Consider the following 16,845-nt stretch of genomic DNA (forward strand, 5'->3'; position numbering starts at 1 on the left):
TTTATTAGCCCGTAGGTTGTACTCAAGACTCTTAGGATATCCATGGTGCATTTATCCCTGTGTAACAGAGGCAGTTGGGGGGCAGAGCCATGGGTCTTTCCCCTGGCAGTGTCTCTTGGAAAGAATACAGTGAGACATGTATGTCTTTGTTATCTCTCATACATTCTACTTCCACGCTTTCTCTGACAAAGTCTCTGGACTGAAGGTTTTCTTAGAGTTCTCCATCTGAGGGTGGCAAACACAGCTTGAAGAGCCTGTAGAAAAGGGAAAAAATATATATAATTAGTGAAATCCTGATTATTTAAAATCATTCAAATGAAATGAAGCACTGAAATGTTTTTCTTAGAAATGCTTTCATGCAGTACCTTGGAAATGATGGAGTCATCTGGTCCATTACCTTTAGATTCTTGGCAGAGAGCTCAACTCTTGCTCCCTGTTTGAAGAGAAATTGAGTTTTAGGCATTCTACATTTTGTGATATACTCAAGTCCGTGCAACAACTATTTCTACAGAGAAAACAGAAGTGCAGAGAAAGGAACGTCTTAAACCTCCCGGAGAGATCTCCACTGGAATTCAGTGCGACACCAAGTGGGAAGTTTACCTGCTTGCGCATTATATCCATCGTCTGCATGATGCAGCGTGGCATGAGACCATGGTTCCTGGCTAAGATCATTGCTTGCTCCAGCGTCACATTTAGGGTGCATCTGCAAAGAATAAAAAGTGTAATGATAATTGCAACAAGCGTGAATGAATGCAGACAACAAGGCTGCACTTTAGAGACGTGATCCACTCTGCGCTGTGTTAAACTTTATTCAATCTGATAAGTCTAGAGGTGCTATAAAAGTGATATAATAATGCTGGACTATTGCGACACCGACCTCTGCATGCCTGTACGACACATGGTGATGTGGCAGCCCCCCAGGCGATTACACAGTTCAGAGGACACACACAGCACACTGACACCTGACGGGTGGCCTTGGGCAATTGGGCGCACGTTGATGTAGGACTGCAACAGTCGACAGAGGTCGTCCAGTGTGTTGAGGGGTCGCAGCAACTATGAGGAAGAGACAGGAAAGGTTTGGTCAGCGGCTGAACGTGCTGCAGACAAGATGACAAAAAAACAAATCCATGAAATGTGAACATTTATATTGTGAAATGTCACATGAATAGTAGTAGACATGAAAAGATCTTAGAAAAAAAAACTAAAAAGGAAATAGCTAAAAGCTTTACTTCAATAGGAAAAAGGGAAAATGATTACACACCATTACTGTATAAGTAAATGTAATATTCCACACAAAGTAGATGAAGCGACTTGTTACGGTGCAACTCTGCAGTGTGAAGCTCTATATACTGAAACTACTGTATACTCTACTCTATTGCTGGCATCAGTAACAGTCAGTTTAGGACCCTAGGATCTTCAGGTACAGGGTAGGCACTCGAGTGTTGAGGTTAGTTGGAGTTAATAGGGAACTCTTGAAAAGCTAGTGGGAGATTTGAGTGGAGAGATCTTACTTTTGAAATACTTGGACGAAGGTCTCTAACTTCAAGGCCCAGTATCTGCGCTTGCATTTATATTCAGTCAAAACATTTTATATAAAAAAAAAGAATAGATTCAAGCCAAACGGAAAGAACATGTGCAAGTTGCTTGTTTAAATACCACATAAAGGTAAAAGTCCCACAGGGAAAGGGTGAGAGCATATTTACCTGGTCTATCTTCATAGCTGTGGTGTTTGAATCTGTAGGGAGATTTGACTTCTCCAAGTAAAAAGCCCTGTTTAGAAAAAAGAAACTGTGTCACTGTAGCTTCAATATGCAAGCTGCACTACATGTTTCACCATTACTTGATGTTCCATGAAACACTTATCACGAATGAATGTGAAATCTTGACGATAGCAACATCTATCTTGAACATGCAGCATATTTAAAAGCTAAGATCGTCAAGTTTATTTTGCAAAAGGGAGAAAAAAAAACTGTTAACTTTACACCAAGACAGTTGAGCTCAAGGAGTCATTTGGTGTCATTAAGCGAGCAACACATCCCATTAGGTGATGATCCTGGATCTGCTCCTGGATAGGGATCCAGGAGCAGAGCTACATAAATTATTCAGATCTAACCTTAAGACCTTGAAAATAGTTCAAAGAAAGCCACAACAGCAATTGGAGCATAAGGTTTGCCAGTTTATGCAACACTTGCAAGGTGAAATGCCCCTTTAAGGTGAAATCTACAGTGTGTGCTGGTGATTAAGCCACTGGGGAGGCTGTGATGCAGTGCATATCACTGCGTACCTGAGTCTGCGGTAGTAGGCCTTGACCTTCTCTAGTGAGATGGCATTGGTGCGCTGCTGGAACTCCTCCATAGCCGAGTAGTCCTGTTGGGACACTCCCTCTGGACGCTCCAGCGCTGATAAAGGCAGGAGGCATTTAGATCCGCACATAGGGGGCTCACATTGATATGATCACGCAATTTAAAGCCCTCCGTCCATCCCCTTTACCTTCGCAGACCTAATCAATGCACCTTAAACTAGCATGAGCATATTTATTTTTCCATTAAAAACAAATCGATTGAGATCAACCTGGTTTAACTCCAACATGCAAAGGAAACAGGTTCCAGCAGGTGGCAGTGTTGGTCAACAGATCAGAAGATGTCCTGCACCCCTTCCTTCCACACTGGAGTAAATACTGAGCTCCCTCATAAGGTTACTGCCTGTGGAAAATGAATAGCTACCTGGCAGACGGGCTGGATGCATAATATCCATATCATGCTAGGCAAGCTGAAACCGATGGAGAACTAGAATGAGCCCAGCAGCAGAGATTACCATGGAAGCTGGGTGTATAATTGGGCAACAATCGGCTTCGGTCAAGCTCAGTAAATGGTACCTGGAAATGTCTATGTATGAGAGGGTGCAGAGTTTGTCCTGAAAATTACGCTTCACCGTATCCGACTCAGTTGAATGCTATCAAGAAGATAAGAGTTTACACGTCTGTTTAAAACCATCGTTTGTATTCCCGGGTATTTGATTTCAAAGGAACACCCAGCCGCAACCTGCCGCTGCTACTTTACTGTGCGGATTTCTCTCTAGCGCTGTCTCTTCCAGTCTTACCTCTGGTGAAGAGGATGGTGTGGAGTTTAAGGCTGCCTCCGTTTTGCAGACGGCTGGGCAGCTCACTGAAGTGACAGCTGTCCAGGTACAGGGTGACCCTCAGGGCCTGCCGGCTGCCCTCCACCTGGTAGCACACTGATGTGTCTGTAGGAGAAAAAACACAGGAAGGGAAACTATGATACTCCCGGAAGTTTGAGCCTCGGAACGAAACCTGAGGATGCCTTCACTTCATAGACATGGATGGATCTGGATCTTTTGTTTTGCTCCAATCATTTCAAAACACAGAATTGTATCATACTATATTAATAGTGACTGTTTGAATTGGTCTGCCACCGTCGGAGGCTCTGTTATATGGCCAGATTCCCAATGACATTCGAAGAGGCGGAGGCACGCTGCTGCTGCATTCCTAGAAAATGCATCAAGTCCTTTTGTTGTGCAATCCAGAGGTCTCCGGCTTTGTGTTGGTCACATGGCTCAACCCTGCAGCGCTCATCTCGCTGAAGATGCTACCAGCAAATCAATGCAGTCCAGGGTACCCTGCCGCCACAAACAATCTGCGGCCGCAGAAGCATTCTCAGCCGAAGAGCAGTTTAATCAGCTTTCAAAGAAAGCAGGAGGATGCTCATGTCTCTATGAAAAGAATGGCCAAATCTTAATCCCTAGCTTTTTCTGATGAGATTGGAAGTGGGAGCAGCAATCTCTGTTGGCCATATTGAGGCTGCTGAAAAGAGAACTGATTCGGGAGTCCCTCGTCTTTTGATTCGCCCAAGTGCCTGCCATCAATAAAGGCAGGCACTTGGGTTATAAATGGAAAAACTGCACCCAGGTTTTAAACGTTCTATCCACGACTGTGTCAAGACGTTCACAGTAAAAAACCACTTGGCTGTATCATCAGTTTTAACTTCTATAGTGCAGTAATGCACACAAAAAAATGCTTACTCTAAAATAAATGTTCCATCTGCAAGTAGTTTAGCGGAACAGAAGTGATGCAACCAACAAAGACATGGTCATGCTGCAAAAAAGATCGATACCTCATCGATGCTGCATTTCATGAAATATTTTGTGTGATTGTGCTTTAGTGTTAGAATTAAAGTCTCAGTAATGCACTTCCGTTAAAGCGTAGCCCATCACAGGCTGTCAGGAAGGAACCGCCTCATCTGGGATACAAGGACAAAGAGACAGAAGTGCTGCCCTCATCTAAGAGCATCACTGTTGTTTTAGCTCCCTCTTTAAAGATCCAATATTATACTCTTTTTTTTCCCACAAGTTAACGCAGTGCCCAGACACTTGATACGATAGTCTTTGGTCAAAATAGCGAACAGATGCTGCAGGATAGCTCAAACAGCTCTGTCAGAAAAGCCTCTGAAAACAAAACCGAAATGTGCACACACCTCTTGTGCACATTCTAACAACGTGACGCCACATTAACAAAGATTTCTGCCAGACAAGTTTCAGGAGGGGATTCCAGAACTATGCAGGATTGACTAGACGGTTTATTTTCATGTTTTGGGGTTGATAATGACCCAAACTCATCATAATAGTGTAGAAACATGGGAAATATGGGACCTTTAATAGTTTTCCTCTCAAAAGAAAATTGGCAATTCCACCCTCAATAGCAATCATGCATAATACAAATAGTGGGACCTTATTCATAGCTGGTCAATCCATACAGCTGCCCATCACCAGCTCTGCGGCCTGAATGGGCCATGTCACTATTTTTGAAGATAGAGTCTCTTACTCGTGACTAGACATTCATCCTCCAGTGGCCTGAAGAACACAGTGACTTTGTCTAGGTCCGACAGGGCCGCCTTGGTGTCCTCCAGCATAGTCCGCTCCTCCTTCTGCCAGTGTGGAGAAATGGTTTGTAATAGTTATAAAGACCCAGCGCATGTCACAAAGGGCGATAAGAATACAAACTCTGTCCTCACCGAGTGCGGCGCTAACGTGGACTGGAAGTGCAACAGCACGCCAATGACAGATATCTGCTCCAGCCATTTGCGGCTGGTCTCCTTGCCATCCTCCTGGTACTCGCCGGCATTGTTGAACCGTAAACGCAAAGCTGCCAGGAGCTGCTCTGCCAGCGTGCACAGGGCGCCCGTCGCCGCCTGGCAGAAGATCACGTCCCGACGCAGCTGCAGAGATGTGTCTGCCGTTGGTCAGATGGAGATCAAACAGAGGTTTAGATGCCTGGGAGTTCTGGGGTCTTCGTTACAGCCCCTGGAGCTGCTCCAGTGCGTATACTACACATTACTGTTTTAAAAGTGGATGACATCTCCCATTCGCTGGCACCATCTGCACAATACACACTTTTTAATGTAACCAGAATCATTCTTGCACAAACAAACAGGCTTAAAACCTGGACATGAACCTAAATGGGAATTAAAATTCTGCCTGGAAGCAACACTTTGTCTGCTTTATTTCTATGTGGTAAAGCATGCATGGTCTATCAATTTGTTCATTGTTCATTTGAAAGCGTACACATTTTGCGCCCAAGTTAGCATGACAAGCAGAGATAAAGAAAATAAAAAACAGGGCCTCCTTAATCTCAATCTCGTTTTACATACTATTGCTATAAACTGATCTCTGAAGATCTTTCAAGGACCTGCAGGAGTCCGGAATTTAAACTGGCAAGTGTTTACATTTCTTGTGATGGATGACCTCATTTGCAAAAAGCGCTAAACTGTTGGAGTCACTCAGAGTACAGAGCAGTTGAACTCTGCCAAGTTTCTGACAGTTTTCTCAAGTTTTACTGTAATTTTATGGAAAATCAGAACTGGGTTTTTACACAGTTGGATTATTCCCCACCTCCATGTGCCTCATACGAGCTGGTTTCTATTTAACGCACCTGTACACTTAAGAAGAGCCAGAAGGAGAAGATTCTTTCCATCTGTAAAGGTTGAAGACAAAACAAGGCAGCATGGCTGATTGTGAGACTCTTGCATCACACGAGCTTGTGCGTCTGCACTCTGGCGACTCGGCTCCACTAACCGTCCACAAATCTCTGCAGGCTCTCCACCAGCGTTTTGATCGAGTGCGGCAGGTTCCAGGGGTCCTCCTGGATGTTTTTGTGAATGATGCAACGACAGCGGACGGTCCAATCTTCTGTCTGCCGGACCTCTGTTCACATAGCGCACAGACTGCGTGAGGTTCTGGTTCTGTTCTGCTGACAGCAGCACATCCAGCTCACCTTTGAAACAGTCAGTATAGACACACAGGAGCAACTATGCATGTACCTGGCTGGCTGTGGTCGGAGTAGAAGTGCCTGGTCTCATCGCAGGCTTTGGCCATGACCGGCCCTTTGAGCAGGCTGTTGATGGCGTCGACCTGCGTGCAGGAACACAAGAAAATTTGCACGTTAGTTTGCCAGGTTAGTCAATCTTCCCTTGTCCTTTGTCTCCCATATACTTTCCCATCTTTCTCTTCTTGCCTTCCTCTCAATTCAAGCATGGGCGCATTCCCACACACAAAGATGTGATGGCTTCTGGCACGGGACTTTTAGCACAAACAACAACGGAGGATTGTGTTTGCACGGCCCCCTGAGCTGCTGTTTACATGTGGAAATAACTAAACCAGTGAATGCACCCCACACGAGGAGCACAACAACATCAAATACTGGTTAGAGGGAGATAAGGAGACGTCTTAACCAAGTCCATGTTAACAGTGAAAATGTGTGGGTGGGGGAAAAGTGAGAACGAGGCGTGTAGGTGAAGAAGAAATGAGGTCAGACAATCAGGATCACGGCCGAGGACAGCGAGCTCCGTGAGGTAAGTCGGCGCAGGTCACCTGGCTACTCTCACAATCACGTGTTCCAAATGGGCTGGCGACGGCAATGTGTGCATGTTTGAGACAGAAAAGAGGGACGCTGTCCTGCAAGCATCTGTTTGCTATTTTGACCAAAGACTGTCACAGATTTCATACAAGTGTTTGGGAACTGCATTAACTTGTGGAAAAAAAAGAGTATAATATGTGTCCTTTAAGTCCTGAGGTGCAGTTTGTGAATAAAGATGTGTGCTATGCTTTGCTTTAATGCTGATACTTCCAATTAAGTTTAGACTGAGGTTATGTGATTAGGTATCTACAATTCTGCAAGACAAAACCGCTCGCTAACCTGATTGAAAAGATGCTCGAGGCAGCCGTGCAGCTTGTCCTGTTTGTCCATGGGGATCCTCATGTCACACGGAAGCTCATCGCCTAGAAGAGACAAACAAAAAGTGGTTCAAAAATCACACATTTGGACACCAGGTTGTTACGCAGCCAGCTGTACTTTAGGGTGGGGGGGGGAACCCATCCATTTGTTTATATTTAAATTCTGCTGCATCAAGCTGGACAGGATGGCGCCCAATAAATCATTCCAACAAGATGTCTCATCCTGTCCCGTTTAACACTTTATTGCTTCTAAAAACAAGGTGTGGATGCATACTTTTCTCATTGCACAAAAAAACGCTCTCTAAAAAGGTTATGAAATGTCGTGTCTGCATGAACACACTTGCCTCCAGAAGAAACCTGCAGTCTTTCGGCGTTGTGATGACATAAGATCAACTTTACGACAGACGAAGGGGGAATCACAGTACGGCGACCACTATTTGCTGTCTTTGTTTGACGGGAAGAATGCGTTTGCTTTCAGCCTAATTTACATGTTTTATGGCAAATAATTTTTTTTACAGTATTTGGACAGTGGCGCATTTCTTTCCTCCTGTTTACTCCACACAGTTTCATTTATAATGCAAATGCATAGGAATGGGGGGGGGGGGGGGGGCATCCAGAAAAATGTGAAATGAAAGGACAGACAGTCTAACGAGAGGTCTGGATGGAAATAATATAACATTTACAGCTCTGGATAATAAGCTCTATTTACAGAAAAGCAGCATTTGGCTCGTTTCCTTTACCTGATCCCATCTCATCACTCCCCAGGTAAGAGCTGTTACTTCGGACGCTGGTGTAGGACAGGACTGAATCTCTGTTGCTGTTGCATTCACTGCAATAACACGCACAAAGAAGCCGTTAAGTTGCATTGAAACCACAGAGTGGACTCGGAACGCTGCGCCTTGTAATTGTAAAAACAAGTTTCCTGATTTACAATATGTGAAACCAAAGGCAATTAAAGGCTTCTTGCAGCAGAAATCGTTGCCGAGAAGCCTGCATGAGAGTGCCAAACAGCCGACTGATCGTAAATATGTAAACACTGAAATTCAGCTCAAGCATTTACAGAAGGAAACGTGTGCTTTTCAGCAACGTCTGTTCAGCTGTCAGCATTCGCCTTCATTGCAGCGTGCAGAGTGAACTTCATCCCGCCTGAGACAGAGCTCTAGAAACCATCAGGGTTCACAGCTGTACATATATATATATATATATACACAATTCATCAGGATTGCCCGGAGCATGTGGAAGATTTATAAGGCTCAAATTATACATTTCTTGAAGTGAGAGTGTCTGGGTTCTCCTCCGTGCAGCACAGAATGATTCAAAAGCTGAAATATCGCAAACAAATGGCCTCCAAGTCACCGAATGCAAAACTGTAAGGCTGACTTTGTCTTCCTTTGTTATGGAGCGGCGTTGCCGGGGAACAAAGTGTGTGTGTGTGGGGGGGGGGCGGCCGGGTCATTCCGTGGGGTCTGTAGCACACACTTAAGTGTTAATATGGACTTGTGGTGTTTGTGGAATCATTTTGAGTAAATACAACTATCCTGTAGTCGGCTTACCAGTAAATACTCTGTCGGCTTCTAAATAGCCAAATTTGTATTCTCTCTCATGAGATTTCAAACATTTCGTTGCTTTCTTTCTTTCTTTGCTGCCCAACACACACACACACACACACACACACACTTTCTCCCCCCTGTGTCCATTTCTGGTGTTGTGCTTTTCCATGTGTCTTAACATCCTCCGGCTTTCTATAATGGAAGTTTGCACATTTAGATCCAAACCTTCTGCTAAAAGGTTTAAGCATGTCTGTATCAGCACATATGGTCCTATTCTTTAGGCTCCAGTTCACATTTAAATGGACATATCACTCTGGGCGACGCATCTACAGCCCTAAATACGGAACAGCACAACGGGATCCCTGAAAACTCTCCCCCCACAGCCTCATTTGAGGTGGCTTCTTCAATTGTAACCACGTCCTATTTGAACACTGCCAAGTTCTATATTTAGTATTCACACTAGAGAAATTACATCAAGGCTTCACGCAAACCGAAACCACTTGAATTGAGTGTGGCTTGAATGGACATATTATCCCAGAATGCATTGCAGAGCAACAACTTAAGAGCTATTCAGCTATTAAAATGGTTTAACAGATTGGAAAAGCTAAAACAACAACAACAATTAAACAAGAGAAATAGCATTCATTGAAAATTCCAAACATCAAAATACAACTGCTTAACATGTTTAGTTTATGTGGAGAAATTGATGAAGCAAGAATTAATATTTGTCAGATATGTTCTGGACAGGGGGAAAACACCCAAAATAAAGGTTTTCTATGGAAACTACAAAAAATAAAATTCAAACGACCAAAAGGAAAGCTACTTATCATGTATAGTTCGGTGCAGCGTAAATGCACGGTATACTGTATTTCAGAGATGTGCTCCAGAGAATAAATGATAAATGATGATAAGACAGACTGAAGACTCTTATCTCCATTTGTATCGCGCCGGCTATGAAATCAATCACAGGTTATCACTGGAGATGCGTTCTGATGCCAGCAGCGATCTGGAGTCTCATCTGGCTCTAGCCAGACTCTATAGATATTAAATAAAAGGTCTTAAAGGTGACATATTCTACCCTTTTTCCACAAGTTAATGCAGTTCTCAGGCACTTGTATGAAATATCTGTGCCAGTCTTTGGTCAAAATAGCAAACAGATGCTGCAGGACAGCGGCTGTCATTTCTGTCTCAAACAGCCCGGAAGCAAAAGTATGTTCACAGCGAGCACGCGTGCACGCAACCATGGTAAAGAGACGTGAGGGACGTTTCAGCACACAAAAACATTGTTGGCAATTTTCACTGGAACATTACCACAAAAAATAAACTTTATCCACTCTCTTCTTCGACTCGTGAGAGCAGGGCGTGCGGAGCGCACTCAAGGAGAGAGTGTATCTACACACACACACACACACACACACACATGCGGCACGATGACGGCAATAATCTCAGGATGAAATAAAAATGCTTTGAATCATCCATCCATCTTTAAACTGCTTATCCAGGGTCAGGTCGCGGGGGGCAGCAGCCTCAAAGGAGCGGCGATACTCCGCACTCTGAGGGAGCGTCCCACACTCTCACCCTACGGAGGAAGCCGCTTTTATACATTTGCCCCTCCTGACGTCAGAAGGGGAGCGGTTTCTTCCAGACGTGTTTCAGGAGGTGATTACAGACCTACACAAACTACGAAGGATTGTTTATTTAGCCGTTTTTGGGGTGCCAAGGACCCTAAATCACCATAATAGTGTAGAAACATGGGAAGTGAGTTTTTCATAATATGTCCCCTTTAACACACAAATACAGAGCAGAGCACTAGAGTTTAGAACAAACACAACTCGATATCTGCACAAACTCTTCTCTTCTAGCATTTCCCATCTCTGATTACCCGTACCTGTCTGTCTGTCTGTCCGTCGACCCAGAACAACTTGTATTCAGTCTGTTCTCACAGAGAGTTCCTCACAAGCTGTACTTGGCCGATGGCCTCTGCCTGTCTGTCAGTCTGTCACCAACTCGGACTTTGACGTCTCTGTCAGTGGGGGGGGGGGCAGAAAAGTACAGATCCACCGCCCACCTCTGGAAGACAGCAGCACTTTTCACAGGAGAGATGATTCATCCACCTTCTCCATGCAGCCGCCACATTGAGTATTTATCTTTGCAGTGGTCTTCCAAACCTTGAGCAAATATCTCCTGTCGTGACTGTGTGTGTGTGTGTGTGTGTGTGTGTGTGTGTGTGCGTGTGTGCGTGCGTACTGCAGCAGACGTTTCCCTTTCCTTTACATTTATTGCAGTGAGGTCGTTGCATTACACATGGCGTGGCCTTAATGACAGAGTGGGCAAGGAGGCCGCGCCCCACACATTTGGCTCTATTATACACCAGCTGACCACACCAACAACCAATAACTACATCTTAGTAGGTGGTGGAGGGTGGGGCTCAGTGGAGCACCGCCCAGTCAACAGTGCGCACGCACGCACGCACGCACGCACACAAACACTCTCATACACACAGAAACATCCAAATTAACTCACAATAAGCAAATGACATAACCAGATCCGACCAAGGCATTTTGAAGTCATTTTTAGCCACAACCTTGGTTAGAATGCAAACATCTGGGATAAATTATTTCCTGCTGGGGGGGGAGGGGGGGCAGAGTTTGGGACTTTTTAGTGTAAAGAAGTAGTCCTAATGAAGTCCTTGCTTTCTATGAAATCGATGTGTGAGTCAAGGGTGGCCCATGTCTCGTTTCTTTTCATAACAATGCGCCTTTAGCCTGATAAATAACTGCTCTTTATGACAGAAAACATGAAACTCTTGCACTTTGAAGCCTCGTAACGATGTTAACATTCTAATATCTACTGAAGCGGCTTTTCACAAAGCCTGTTTGTCTTAGTTGTGATGCAGTCTTTAGCCAATACCTGTACGAGTCCCTATAGCTCATCGTGTCGTGACCCGAGTCTTCCTGGTCCTCCTCAATCACCTTGAAAGAGACCCTTTTGATTCCACCTTGCTCTACTTTGTCCTGATCACAACCGTCCTCACAGGGGACCAGCGAGGGCGGTTGGCTCGGCTTGCAGGCGGGAGGCTCTCCTCCGTCCCCTTGGAGTTGCGTGGGTTCGGTGATAGACGACAAGAGGCTGTCCAAAACAAACAAACAAACAAAGGCCATGAATGTCATTCCGAGCAACATTATCCTATAATAAGACACCTTTTAGCAGATGTTTTGTATGTTGATATTAAAGCCTACAAATGATTGCGACACTATATTTGCACTGCGCTCATAACTCATTTAATCATCTGCATCCTCACGCCCCTTCCTTGGCAGACACAAAGACGAGCCTCTCTCCCGTTTTTGTCCCGTCCTCCCTGCCTGTCCTTCTGTCCAGAGCCCGACCCCATAAACACTTCTGTGCCTAAACAATGCTCCTTTTGTAAATCCTCAGCTTTAAACCAAGCAGAAGGCAGTCGGGGGGCGGGGACTGATGAACCACTGTGGGGGGGGGGGGGGATAACAACCCCTAGCTTCGGACGCAAAGGTCTCGGAAAGTCAGCACGAAGGCTACAAAAACAGTCCCGTCGTATATAAACACAGCTGCTCTCCGATTTTGGAACATTGGATATTTATTGGGATCGGCAAACAAACTGCAAAAAGATTTACGGTGGGGTTAGAGAGTAAAGACGTCAGGAAGTCACTTACACGTCTATCTGAGCAACATACTGCCGCATCTCCCTGACAGCAACGTCCAGACGGCTGTATAAGCGAATGTAGGCATCCTGTGTGTCCGTGTCTTCCTGTTTGAGCAGGAAACTCAACCCGCCTTCGCCATGGCCGCTCCGGCGACCGTTTATTAGCCCCTCCCCGCCGTCCACAGCCACCTCCTCGTTGCCGTTTGCCTCGTCCCCTTCCAGCCCGGAACAGTTCCAGGAAGGCGCTCCCATGCTGGTCACACAGTGTTGTGTGTGCGACATGGGGTTCAGTTGTGCTGGAGGAACCAGGAGGAGAAGAGAATGAGAATAAATGACAGAAACCGGCACGCTTGGAATCATCTACGACAGCTGTTTGTTTCAAAGCCGTACGAAGAAACACTTTTGCCCGTTCGCCATTTACGCTGAATGAAAAACTACTTCTTAAAAGGCGAGAATGACATCCCGAAACTGCAGACAGATTAAATTCTAAGACTCAATCCAGAGTGTGGGCTTTTGCCCCTCAGAGAGCAATCAAACGGCCGAAGTCATGTGATTTGCTTTCTTTTCACACCTTTTAAAACCCAGGAAACCGTGCCAGAAGCGCGCCGCCTCAGGTAATAAGCCTTGCAGTCTAATTTTGTGTGCAATTTCAACACCGGCGGTGTGAGCGGCTGTCGCCACAGAAAACATCTCTCTGTGGCCGACTTAAATGTCGGGCTAAAAGACCACATGCCGAAAAGAAGCAGGGCTGAATAAAACCGCAAGGCAGATGTCTGCGCTGCAGCTGGTTCTGAGGGCAAAGATGAGGAAGAGGCACCCATGGAACAATGCAAGCAATGTCTAACAGTCTAGACAGCTGCAAAGCATTTTTAGTTTGTTTTGCACAGGAAGGGGGGGGATTCTGAGATACCAAGCCCAATTAATGGCAAAAGTTTGATCATAAAAAGTCTTGCAGAGAGAGAGCGAGGAAGAGCGGCTATCCTTTCTGCATCTATGGATGAAACAGTTGTTTTTAATGATGTTCTGACCCACTTCCACTCTCCCCTCTCAACTTTGACCTCTCAAGCAGAGGCGACGAGTGAATGAAACGCATTGCGCCTGAGGCAATCTTGTCTCACGTCATTCATTCATTCACATTTCACATCAGTAACACGATTGTGGCCCAAAGCCAATGGCGTCTCAATGGCAAGCCACTCATCTAATTTACTATGCGGAACCCCGCTTAAGCCCTTTTGGGTTAGGGGATTGACATTCCCTTCTTTGTGCTGCCAGGACTTCAATGGTCATGGAGGGTAAGTAGTGAAAGCGATCCCCGAGATGATATCAAGTGGGTCAAAGCTTTATTATCATTAGGGAGATTGATCTCAGCGAAGCTTGGATCAGATAAGAGAGCATGTGGCAGAGATTATACAAAGGTTGAAATCTGACTGGATATGGTGCGTCCGCGTGTGCGTTCCCCTCCACCTTGGTCGGGGTCCAGCCCGAACAGGGAGTTCTTGCGGCCAAAGCGAATGCTGAAAGTCCTGCCGGCAGAGGTGGCGCTCTTCGGGTGCGAGACCTGCATGATGTTGATGTGGCAGTTGGTGGGAACAAAGTCCATGCAGCTGAGTGGGTGAGGGTGACCGCCGGCCTGTCTGAAAGAGGGCCAAGCCTTGTTCCTCAGCTCCAGGCCAAACTGGGCGAACAAGGGGGGGGGGGGGGGGGGGTATTGTGGGAAGCAGGACACAGACACAGTTTAGACTAGAGAAAGAAGCTGCATGAGCGACAGACAGATAAAAACGTATGGCGTGGTGATACAAGATGATGCAATGTAATCTGTTAAATTGACATTAACACTGTCCAATTCCTCGATGGGTGTCTGATTTGACTTTGCGTTAAAAGATGAGCTGCTGTCCAACATGAGAGCGTGTATTTGTGTGCAGATAATAATTGCACAGGATCGCAGGAAAGGCGGTGCTTTCGCACCCCTCTCAGCATTTACAAGTTTTGCGTAGTTCAAACAGAGAAATGCGTGGACAGGAAGAGAGATAGCGAATCTTTAGCATTCGTAACATAGCGCGTGTTGACACATGCTCTTAGCACCTGCTGATAGCTGCCGATACGCCGTTGGATCCTCTCCAGCTTGGTGTCGCAGATTTGTCGGAACTCAAACTGAGGCATGGTTACAACTCGGTCGCTCTGACAGATGAGCTGGCTACAATTCCGCACAAAGAGGCTGTCATCGCTGGAAAAGGCCTCCAGCATCTGCCGCAAACAAGAAGCATCGGTAAAGTGTGGATCGCACAGACGAAAACTTGCTTTGAAATCTCAGCTGATTCCGAACAAGCCAGTAACACTAGGATTGTGAACTTGCACTTGCAGTGCATTCTCTTGTTTATTAACTAATCCAAGGTCACCTCAGTTCTCCCTTAACTACCTTTGCAGCGAGGCTGAAGCAGCCTCTGGGCTCCACCATCTTCTCCAGGACGTGGCTCCGGATGCCAGCAGTGCTGACGTACTCGTAGACGACGCCGTGCTCCAGGTGAACGTTATCGACTGTCATGCTGACCAGAGGCAGGTTATCAGAGAGGGAAAGCCTGCCCAGCCGGTGGTCTGCGGGGAACAACAGGCATCCAGTCAGTATGTGCACTTCACATGCATCAGAAGCAATCCTGCTTATTTGATGTGCAATTTCAAACTCAAAGTGCAGCAATGGGAATTCTGAGAATACAAAATATAAAAAAAAAATGTGGAGGGTCTGTGGGGTAAAATATTAACGGATCCAAAAAACATTATAAATCTATTTTAGTAATGCCATAGCGGGTCTTACAGGTTAGATTTTTGCCACATGCTTGGCATTATTTGCATAACTTGGCACAAATAAGAATCAATGCTCAGTTACTGGCATCACGCCACAGGTCAGAGAATCGTGGTACTGTTCTGAATGTTTCAACAGTGACTAAATAAAATGCATAAAATAAATGTTACTTTGCATGTCGCCTGCTCCATTGGTGTCCTTCTCCTCCTCGTGGTCAGAGCCGTTCTCCATTGGACACGGCCTGAACGGGCTCCCTTTCTCCTCCTCGCCATCTCGTTCTAGCTCGTCCACATCCTCAAACGTGCGATACACCCACTGGCCCTGGGGAAAAGAGGCGAGATTACGTTGAATTATCTACGTCATTAACACAACAGCACCCAAGTACAAAGGTTTTGGGAAAGTGATTTTAGGCTATTCTGAACTGTGTGCTTTTCAAAATGAATATGATGAAGTGGAGGGGAGGGGAGAAAACTCTCAAGAGAGCGCCGGAACAGGAGTGATTAAATATTTAGATAATAATATTACCGGTAATCATTAAGAAATATGTTGAAAGTTGTATCTCAGTGACAAGGTTGATAAAAAAATAAAGAGAGAAAGACACACTATTTGCGATAATGAGCTTATCATGGAAACCAATGGGCCTAATCACAGGATATAATCTCAATCAAGGAATAATGAATAGAGTTTATTTAATAAATTAGAAGTGATACTTTGAAAGAAGGCAACAAAAGTGCAATTCATCTGTCATTGACATCCATATGTATTTGCTATTGCTGAATCACAGTGATGTGATGGTTGTGCTTGATCACAAGCCAGTTAGCACGGACTGTATATAAGCCTTGTGTTTCCATGGGCTGAATGTTCAGTCTGGGCAGGATTTCATCTCGACTCGTGAACCGTTTGACTCTCACTACATTTGGCATTCAGCCGAACATGACAGCCAGCAATTTATGTTTTGAGCGCCTGAGGCCAACTCGTGCAGACGCCATGGAGAAAGCAAATTTTTCATAGTTAACGCACTGCTTTTGAGTCACACCAACGCTAATGCTGCTTTTTGTTTTTACAATCCACATTCATGTGGGTTGTTGGTTCACATCGGTGAATTTAGACTCAGAGCAAATGCTGCCACTCCCTGATGGGATCACTGGTTTCTATTTAACTAAAACTGAGCGTTCATAGGGATGCCTGGTACAATAAGAGCCATAGCCACACACATCCAATGACTGTAAGCCCTCACTGGAGCAAGCAAGGTAGGGTGATGCAGTCGGATCGGTTCTAATTATTGACAGCATTTCTTCACAAAGCCTTGTTACACTTTGCAACTTGCTCTGAGGGAGGGTACATTTTTGATTGCCTCCATGTGTCGCCTCACCGCCTGGGGAGGTTCCTGGTGTGTGTGCTGAGCAGTGAAGTGCTCCAGGACTTCTTGGTGGTCGCTTCGATTGACGTTGTTGCCGTTGACCTTCAGGATGACCTGTCCAGGCTGAAGGCCCGCCCCCACCGCCTCCCACCCTGCGTGTCAAAACAGAATAAGAGGTCACGGTGTGGTTTACAGCGGAAGTGTTCAGCACAAT

The 16,845-nt window shown here is 45.5% G+C and overlaps 1 protein-coding gene across 1 annotated transcript in view; it reads right to left on the reverse strand.

The window, feature by feature from the left end:
* Positions 1-211: 211 nt before the first annotated feature.
* The window catches only part of prex1 (phosphatidylinositol-3,4,5-trisphosphate-dependent Rac exchange factor 1), a 62,110-nt gene continuing 45,476 nt past the window's right edge, over positions 212-16,845 (reverse strand). Inside the window, exons 20-41 of the mRNA XM_068744359.1 lie at positions 16,644-16,783; positions 15,454-15,592; positions 14,891-15,066; positions 14,557-14,718; positions 13,939-14,149; positions 12,485-12,770; positions 11,706-11,924; positions 7,986-8,074; positions 7,208-7,290; positions 6,333-6,423; positions 6,088-6,216; positions 5,945-5,986; positions 5,028-5,245; positions 4,838-4,940; positions 3,100-3,243; positions 2,285-2,399; positions 1,704-1,770; positions 1,512-1,556; positions 878-1,053; positions 601-703; positions 366-433; positions 212-254 (exon numbers count right to left, since the gene is read on the reverse strand). Of these exons, the coding sequence (XP_068600460.1) occupies positions 212-254; positions 366-433; positions 601-703; positions 878-1,053; positions 1,512-1,556; positions 1,704-1,770; positions 2,285-2,399; positions 3,100-3,243; positions 4,838-4,940; positions 5,028-5,245; positions 5,945-5,986; positions 6,088-6,216; positions 6,333-6,423; positions 7,208-7,290; positions 7,986-8,074; positions 11,706-11,924; positions 12,485-12,770; positions 13,939-14,149; positions 14,557-14,718; positions 14,891-15,066; positions 15,454-15,592; positions 16,644-16,783 (2,849 nt within the window). The remainder of the gene's footprint in view (positions 255-365; positions 434-600; positions 704-877; positions 1,054-1,511; positions 1,557-1,703; positions 1,771-2,284; positions 2,400-3,099; positions 3,244-4,837; positions 4,941-5,027; positions 5,246-5,944; positions 5,987-6,087; positions 6,217-6,332; positions 6,424-7,207; positions 7,291-7,985; positions 8,075-11,705; positions 11,925-12,484; positions 12,771-13,938; positions 14,150-14,556; positions 14,719-14,890; positions 15,067-15,453; positions 15,593-16,643; positions 16,784-16,845) is intronic.

The sequence above is a fragment of the Brachionichthys hirsutus genome, chromosome 2 (genome assembly GCF_040956055.1).
Source record: "Brachionichthys hirsutus isolate HB-005 chromosome 2, CSIRO-AGI_Bhir_v1, whole genome shotgun sequence".
Classification (NCBI taxonomy): domain Eukaryota; kingdom Metazoa; phylum Chordata; class Actinopteri; order Lophiiformes; family Brachionichthyidae; genus Brachionichthys; species Brachionichthys hirsutus.